Consider the following 8,833-nt stretch of genomic DNA (forward strand, 5'->3'; position numbering starts at 1 on the left):
TCAACGATTTGGCCTTGCGAATCGATGAGTGGTAGCAGGTACTTGTGAGCAATAAATCTTTCGCTTGTTCCTCCAACTTTAACAATGGATAGTTCCGCTTTTGTGCCATGCAAATTTTCAGCTTTGGCTTCGTGTTGGTGATGAAACATAATGATGCTGCGCTATCCCACATTACATTCGCCCATCCATTCTTGGTTTTGACGCTTTGCATTAGGAGAAGGCATGTGTCGCTAGGAGTACTAGTGTTGCTGCATGCACTCGCTGTGGCAAAAACGTTCATTTCTTGACTTTCTCCTTGCAATGTTCTGTGATGGGTTCTAGTACAGCCGCTTTCACCATGCCTACAACTGGATTTCTTTTTAACAATTGTTCTCATAGTGGGATCACAGTGACATAAACGGTATCCATGGTAATACATTATAGATGATACCTCTGAACCGTCCCTGTCAACTCTTCCAACAGCCTGTTGATATGCCTCCATACTTTCTGGCACACCAAAAATAATCACCTTTTTGACATTCGGAATGTCTACCCCCATCCCTAGGGCACTGGCCGCTATCACCAACCGTATATTGCCATGGTCTGACAATTTTTTAGAAGCTTTTTGACTCTTTTATTATTGTTGAATTATTTTTCTTGTAAATATTTATCTTACGTATAAGATTGAGTTTTGTTATTAAATAAATCAGAAAAACTAACGCGTTAGTTTTTCTGATTAATTTAATAACAAAATCAACAATAATAATAATAATAATAATAATAATAACTAATCAAGATAAATATCAATCACACAAACTAACGCGTTAGTTTCTCCGATTTATATTTATCTTGATTAGTTATTCATATTATAGTCTTTGTATATTTTAAGTGTTACTGTTATCTATTATTTTCATATATTGTTATCACATATTTCACACATATTATTATTATTGTAAAGCGTTATTGGTTTCTTAGTAGAAATAACGCTATATAAATAAAGATTATTATTATTATTATTATATTGGTGAACAATCGATCGCCTAAGGTTTTGTGATTATTGATTGTCATCGATTATTGTCATCGATTATGAATACAATTGATAATCGATAAGAATCGATCAATTAAATAACATCAATTTTCATTGATTACCAATGTTAATCGATCACTTTTGCTGCCATTGGTTTTTGTCTGACTTTAATTCTCATTAAATACATTCAGTTTAAACTACACGGTCTGTAGTGTATGCTAAATCTTATTAGCATAGTTTTTTTTTTACAAAAACAAAGATATTCATAACTAGAACGTGTAATGGTAACAGCTTAACATTAGAGGAGAAGAGAGTTCAGTACAAATTGACGCCGTCGGGTGTGGTAGAACTTGAAGAAAAGCTTCCATTTGCTCGAGCAAACATGTAGCAAGTCAACAATATTATTAATCGAAGTAAGGAAGAAAACAAAAGGCTTGTTACACCATTCATTGAAAGAAAAGCAGTAATTGACATAAGTGCAGTGATCACATAATAATAAGTTAAGTTGTCCATATATACGCTAATCAGCCCAAGTATAAACAGTATGTGTAATAACAAATAAATGATTCGTTCTTTTTTATCGTCATAATAATAAAGGACAATTTTTGATCCCACGATGAATCGCTTTTGTGTTCGTATGAACAAGTAGAGATCGTTTTAGCAGTGTCAATGTCCCCGCTGAGACCTGAACTCTGTTGGCTAGCAGTAGCTGTAGTCGTCGTGAAGATTTATGCTGAGTTACACGTAGTATGGCATGCTGTTAAGTTCTCTTTCTCCCTTGCATCTCTTACCCTTTGTATCAACTGTATTTTTTTCCAGCTCTTGCTATAGGGTTGATGTATTACTTCTAGAACCTCCCTCAGCAATTGAATTGTCATGTCTTTGGGGTTTCCTTCCTTCAGCCTTTTCCTTTCCTCCCTCTTTTCCAATTGGTTTTTCTCTCTTTCCTTGTCCATCAGCTGCAAATGTGGTAAATCCTTTAGAACATCGCTCAGATCCACTTTCACTGGCCATGTTGGTTGCGTCACACTTACCTCACTTGCATTTCTTTTCCTTGTATAACGTGCAGTGAGTAGGACTATCTTCTTCATCCTCCTCATCCAACCCCTCCTGTACAGACGGTAAGCAAGTTGTTGCAGCCAAATCAATTAAGGCATTGGATGGATTCTCACTTCAACTACTGTGAGAAGAACCTCGCTATCTAAGTCAAAGAGCTCATCGATGGGGATTATCTCATTCTCATCAGGCGATTCCTGCACTGCAAATGTTCCTAAACCTGGTGTGTTTAGGCAGATTATGTCATTGCCATCTAATTTCAGGATGTTACCTTTGACCAGAGCTGGTAGCATACCTAAGAGTCGTAATGTTTTAAGAACCTCTCACTTTGTGGTCATCATGCCTTCTTTCAGTTCCTCATCAATGTTTTGTGGCCAGTTCGATGGCTGCATATCAGGAATAACGCGGCATGATTTCATTTCTTCTAACTTCTGTACTCTGCTGGAAAGGTCGATTAGGTCCAGTAATGTCAAGTTTGACCTTCCTCCACAGAAACACTGCAATTTCGCAAAAAAAAAAAAAATCCTCGCACCCCTGTAAATCTAATGCCCAGGGCTGAAAGGTGTGGTTGGTGTAGTATATGAAAAACATTTTCATTACAAGTATGAGTCCATGTCCTGTGAGGATTGTGTCTTCATAGGTTTGTTGCAAAATAAAATTCTTCTCAACATCGCAGTTAGAAATTTGTAGCTATGCTCTCCAATATCACAAAAAAGTCAGGGGTGCCCATGCAAGCTTTGCACACTCGCACACAGTCAAGTCTCTTTCAGTGTATGCCTGTAATATGGAGTGTCCATCTTTAAATACGCTCTTGTTCCAGTAGTTTTTGCGTCACTCCACATGCAAACTCTAACTTCTGTTTTCATTATTCTCATGGCGGCATTAACATTCTGCTTATCTGTGGTGAAGACATTGCTTTTCCACAAGCCTGATCTTATTCTGTCATTCTCAAAGACCTTCATTTAATGCTTGAAGAAATTCATCAGGCTCGATAACTGAACAGTCGATTTAAATGTTCTTACAACATAGCCAGTCTTATATTAAAGTCTTATTTATGCTGACAGTTTCGATGACTGTCAGCCATCTTTATCAAAACTTGAAAAGCATGAAAAGTGTCAGAAGCCTTAAATAGGCTTTTGAAGGCGTTGATTATTGCGATAAATGCACAAAGTCACTCATTAGACGCCCGCTCCCCCCTGCGCCCGTCTCCACCCCCAAACCAGGGGGGAAGCAGGCGTCTAATGAGTGACTCTGCTCATTTATCGCAATAATCAACGCCTTCAAAAGCCTCTTTTGTTACACTTGGCAAATGTGGCATCCTTTGTGAGGCATTTTTGGCGAGCATGATATTCCAAGATAACGCTGCAACGCATGCATTTCGTTGGTCGCCTTTGTGGCCAATTCTATCGTCGTTCTTGGTTTGCTTTCAATCCTTTTACATCATTGATTTGTGTTGGTATTTATTTATTTATTTAGCTTCGCCTAACTAAAATACAAACAGAATGGAAACAAACAATAGAAACAAGAAAAAAATACCAAAGATATAATAATTAGGCAGGGAGACCACTACAGCGTAGCCAATTACAGCCAATTAATTATTTATATAAAAAAAATGCTTAATAACTAAAACTACTAATATGTAAGCATAAAACTTGAGAGGAGACAAGGCGGGAGACCAAATTGCTAGAAGCAGCACGTTGGCAGGCATAGGAGAGACCTCGCTGTGTTACACCTAGGACAGATTGTTCTCCAAGTTCTAATGTCGTCAGCGTCGTACAAGTTCAAAGCCTTTTTGTAATATTAAAGTAATAAAGTTTTGAATAAAGCTAAAGAGATGTGAACTGTGCGTAGCTCAGCGGGAAGAACATTCCATGTGCGGCACGCGCGTATGAAAAATGAACGTTGATAAGTAAGAGTTCTACTTCGGTTAGGAATATAAGTAATAGCTCTACTTCTCGATGTCCTAGTAGATCTCATAAATTGTCTAGTTACAGGTAGAGCTTCACTGTCTATGAAAACTAAGTTATTAACAGCTTTGTAGAAAAAAACCATGTCCAAATATTCATGCCAGTATGAAATGGGTAACAAATTTGTTAATTGAAGGCGGGTCTTATAGGTTACATCACATCGGAAGGGGAGCTTCAAAATTAGTTTTGTAGCACGGCGCTGCACGTTTTCAACTCGTTCAAGTAGGCCAATAGACTGTGGAGACCATACTTGTGTTGCGTAGCCGAGATGACACCGGACGATAGAAAGGTAAAGTGTACACTTCGACTTCAAAGAGTTTCTTGTTGCTTTTTAACCGACTCGTTCTGCACTGTTTGTAGCCGACTATAGCGTAAGGGCTGAATCCATCTGAAGTTTCTGGAGTTTCTGGAGTTTCAATACGATGTCTAATTAACTCATTTCGAAGAGTTCCAAATGCGCAGTGCTCAGATAAACAATCCAGGTCTGTGATAAATGCATCAACTGGCTCATCCGGTTCTTGGTTTTGCATGTTGAACTTTGCGCGTTCGAAGGTCACGTTTCTTTTTATGACAAAATGTTGATTGAATTTTTCTTTCACTTGGCTGTATTTCTTCTCGTCTCCCTTGGCGAAAGGAAAGCTCTTGAAAATGTTGTCTGCCTTGTCACAAAACTGCTCTACTTGCGGGGACGCAAATTAATATGGTGGAGGACAGGAAAGATCATTTAAAGCAACTTAAACAAAGGGATGGAGTCCAGTTCGTGTTCATGCCATGGTCAGTTCCCACGCAGATACTGTATAAAGAAATCGATTCTGAAGGTCTCAGGTCCTTTAAAATCAGACATGAGTAATCCTTATGTTGCTGTTTTGCTGTCACTATATACTGCGTAATTGTATTGATAGCTAAATGAACTTTATGATTTATAGTTTTGTTTACAACTTCGGCGCAGGCAAAACTGCTTGTCACTTTTAATACCATAGTATAATACAACCATTTGCCATGGAGATCTCGGCGAAAGTGTGCAGCAACCGAGATGGTAAGTGCGCTTTTGTTAGTTTGTATATTTTGTGTGTTGTTGTTTTGTGTCTGTGTTGTACTTCTTGTTCAAAACTTAAATTAAGAATTGCAGTCGAAGGAAGTATTATATAGTAAGTAGTATAAGTAATGTCTTGTAGGTGGTATTGTAAGTAGTGTTCGTCTTGTTTTGTAAAGTAGTGTTCTTCGTTTTGCAATTACAAAAAAAAAAGAAAACAAAGTCTTAAATCTACGTAAAAAGTCTTTTCTGTCCCTCAGATATCCGAGCGATATATCATATCCCACATGTAAGTCAATACCAGTACGAAATGACCATTTTTGTTGCCAGATGTAGCGGTTTTATTTTGAATTACTTATATGATCTGACAAGCAATCTGTTTATAACTCAATATCGTCAAAAGTTTTCAAAAAACCTTGTGTGTCGTATATGAATTTTAATGAAGGACTTTTTGGACAGCTCCTTCACCCGTAAGGCTTTCTATCCACTTTCTTCTGTGAGAAAGGGATGTTGAGAAAAGTCCAGCAATTTTTGACTCTTTAAGTTGGCCATCGGGCCCTCGGCAGAAGAGGCCGTTTCATAATCGCCCTCCCTTTTCTTCTGTGGCCTCTCCACGGGTTTGCGGTTATAGTAAGCCTTCCTTAAAAGTCACAATACAGTGGCCTGAAGTGATAGAAAGTTTGAGGATTATTGGAGTAAATGTATTATGAAAGAAATAACCTCAACTATCACAGATGTCCAGGTTACAAATAAAGTCAAACGTGCTGTAAGCAACCACTCAAAATGTCAATCTTAAGTGGTCACTTATAAGAGGTTACAATATTGTAGGGCTGAGAGCATAACCGACCTATGTCGAATTTCGGCATGTTTTTCGATTTTTCTTGGATTTGTCCGAATTTTTGCTCTCCCTGGTTTTGAAAACATTTTGCGGTTTTGCAATCATGGACAAAACTCCTTGAGAAAACCAAACACGAACAGCACAAAAAACACTTGCTTACATGTACTATTCCCCTCTTGTTAACTCCACCACAGAACCTTACTTCTCTCTCCCACCCCCTCCCCCTAGCAATGACAACCGAACACAGACAGCCCCAAAAACCACTCACTTACTCTTTCACTTAATGTATTGGCTTACAGTATAATAAACCACTTACCCACTCTTTGAAAGCTCCCTTGACCGTGGGTCCTTGAGCCCTGAAATCACTTTTTGGGAGCAAAGCTCAAATTCAGCAAGGGATGGAGTTTGCCTCCCAATAGTGGCCTGTAATATTACCAAAGAATTTTTGATTACCTAATTTCTTGCCTTGCTTGTCAAGTTGCGCATTCCTTGCCTCCTACATTCTTTAACCGACATGTGTGTAGTATATAATGAGGGTTGGACGCGCCTTCTTGACCTACGCTATTCTACCGTATTTTCTTTTTTTGGGATGTCTATTTCAGGACTGCGGAAATGGCAGATCAGTTTTAACATCTCTGTTGATGTCTAGGAGCCCTTTGGAGCGGGGAAATCAGATATTTGTGTCAGGAAAGCCAGTTCACGATGTTTTGCCATCGTTCTCTCTGGGTTCCATGAATATCATTGTTGGCTATGTTAACAACAGCAGCAATTTCACCGGTAATCAACCATTGTCTTCCTGGTCATGGAATGCTACAATCACACCGACTAATGAGACGCTTGCCTTTCCGTGCATGACTGCTCGTCCTTCATCACATAGACAATACAAGATCAAGATCAAAAGGCATAAACGTCCGTGTGCCTATTATTCGAATACAACAGCGACATTCCATGCTCTGTTAATTGGAGATCTTGTGTTTAAGTTGAATCCTGGTCCAACTGGTGATAGAATACCTGTGATTGTTTCATCACGCAGTGATCACCAACACAGAGCCCAATTGACAAGGCCCTCTTGCAATCCTGGAAATTTAATTAACATCAATTGTCCTACCGGATCATCTTTGAGTGTTTACCATAAACAGCTGATGACACTATGCACATTCAATGCTCGTTCGGTTAAAAACAAGAGTGCTGAAATCTTGGACTATATATGCGATTGCAAAGCTGATCTTTTTGCGATTACTGAGACGTGGCTGACTGCAGATGACGTGGCTGTACGAATGGAGTTGTGCCCTGATGGGTACAAGTTTATAGATCATCCCCGTTTTGGACGTCGTGGTGGTGGAACCGGACTAGTATATCGGAGTACACTGGGCATTAAGAAAGTTGATGCAGGTGAAAAGGCCTCGTTTGAATTCTCCGAGTGGATTGTTACGTCATCACCTCTGCGCAATCTTCGTCTTGTTATCATTTATCGTCCGCCATACTCTGATGATCACAGAGTCTCAACCAATGACTTCTTCTCGGAGTTCTCGAATTATCTAAAATCCATCCTATTGTCAAAGGAGCAGCTACTGATTACCGGTGACTTCAATATCCACGTTGATGTTGTTGATAACCCTGACTCTCTCAAGGTGCTCGATCTCTTGGAGTCTGTTGGTCTTCGGCAGCACGTCACCCAGCCAACTCATGTTCACGGGCACATACTGGACCTCATTATCACACGACACTCCGATCAAATCGTCCAGGATCCACCACAAATTGATCGTTTTATTTTGGATCATGCATCACTCCTCTGCAAGCTACTTCATGATAAACCAGCTGTGACTACTAATGTGGTCACTTACAAGAAGCTCAAATCAGTGGACCTTGATTCACTAAAAGATGACTTAGCTGCCTATGGATTATGCCAAGATCAATCTGAAGAATCATCTCATCTCACCCCGGAGGGAGTTGACGCCCTTTTACTTAACTATAACAGTATTTTGTCCAGAATGATCAATCATTATGCGCCATTAAAGAAAAAGACCTTGAGGGCTAGGCCGAGGGTGCCTTGGTACAACGCTGACATAGATAACGCTAAACGACTACGACGGAAAGCTGAGCGAAGGTGGAGAAAATCTAAATTGCTGTCTGATCTTAATATCTTTAAGTCTAGGAAAAACCACGTGACTCATCTCATGAATCAGGCTAGACAAGCGTTTTACACTAACTTTATTGATGAGAATAGTGCTGATCAAGGAAGGCTATTTCAAGCTACCAAGAAACTCCTGTCAAGAAAGGATGAATTATCTTTTCCTGAATATCATGATAAAATGGTCCTGGCTAATGACATCAATGTCTTTTCTGTACGTAAGATCACCAGAATTGGTGCAGATATTGATGCGACCGATGTGGATGCTGCAGTACCCATTGACTCTGAAGTGGGAGATGGTAGTACATTCAGCGCCTTCCACCCTCTCACCGAGAGTGATGTATGTGCTCTCATTCAGAAGTCAGCGAAGAAGACTTACCCCCTGGATCCTATGCCAACCTCACTGGTTGTTGGTTGTCTCTACGTGCTCCTCCCTGTCATCACACGCATAGTTAATTCATCGCTGTCCTCGGGCTACTTCCCTGCTGAGTGGAAGGTAGCCCTTGTAAACCCCCTTCTAAAGAAGGCTGGTCTTGATCCGGTGTTCAAGAACCTACGACCTGTTAGTAATCTTCAATTTCTATGAAAACTGACAGAACGCGCTGTATTTGATCAGACGTGTAATCACATGATGAATTTTGGCCTGTTTCCCCTTTTTCAGTCTGCATATAGGAAATTCCACAGTACTGAGACTGCACTCCTAAGGGTCCAAAATGACATACTAATGAATATGAACCGCCAGCATGTGACACTTTTAGTTCTTCTAGATCTCAGTGCGGCTTTTGACACGGTAGACCACAAA

General features: G+C 39.8%; 1 protein-coding gene across 1 annotated transcript; it reads left to right on the forward strand.

Annotated features, from left to right (window-relative positions):
* Positions 1-6,430: 6,430 nt before the first annotated feature.
* On the forward strand, positions 6,431-8,617 carry LOC146455618 (uncharacterized). Its single transcript, XM_085094077.1, has one exon. It carries the CDS (start codon positions 6,431-6,433, stop codon positions 8,615-8,617), a length of 2,187 nt encoding a protein of 728 aa, XP_084950203.1.
* The last annotated feature ends 216 nt before the right edge of the window (positions 8,618-8,833 follow it).

This window comes from Pavona decussata, unplaced genomic scaffold, assembly GCF_977016875.1.
Source record: "Pavona decussata unplaced genomic scaffold, jaPavDecu1.1 SCAFFOLD_272, whole genome shotgun sequence".
Taxonomy (NCBI): Eukaryota; Metazoa; Cnidaria; class Anthozoa; order Scleractinia; family Agariciidae; genus Pavona; species Pavona decussata.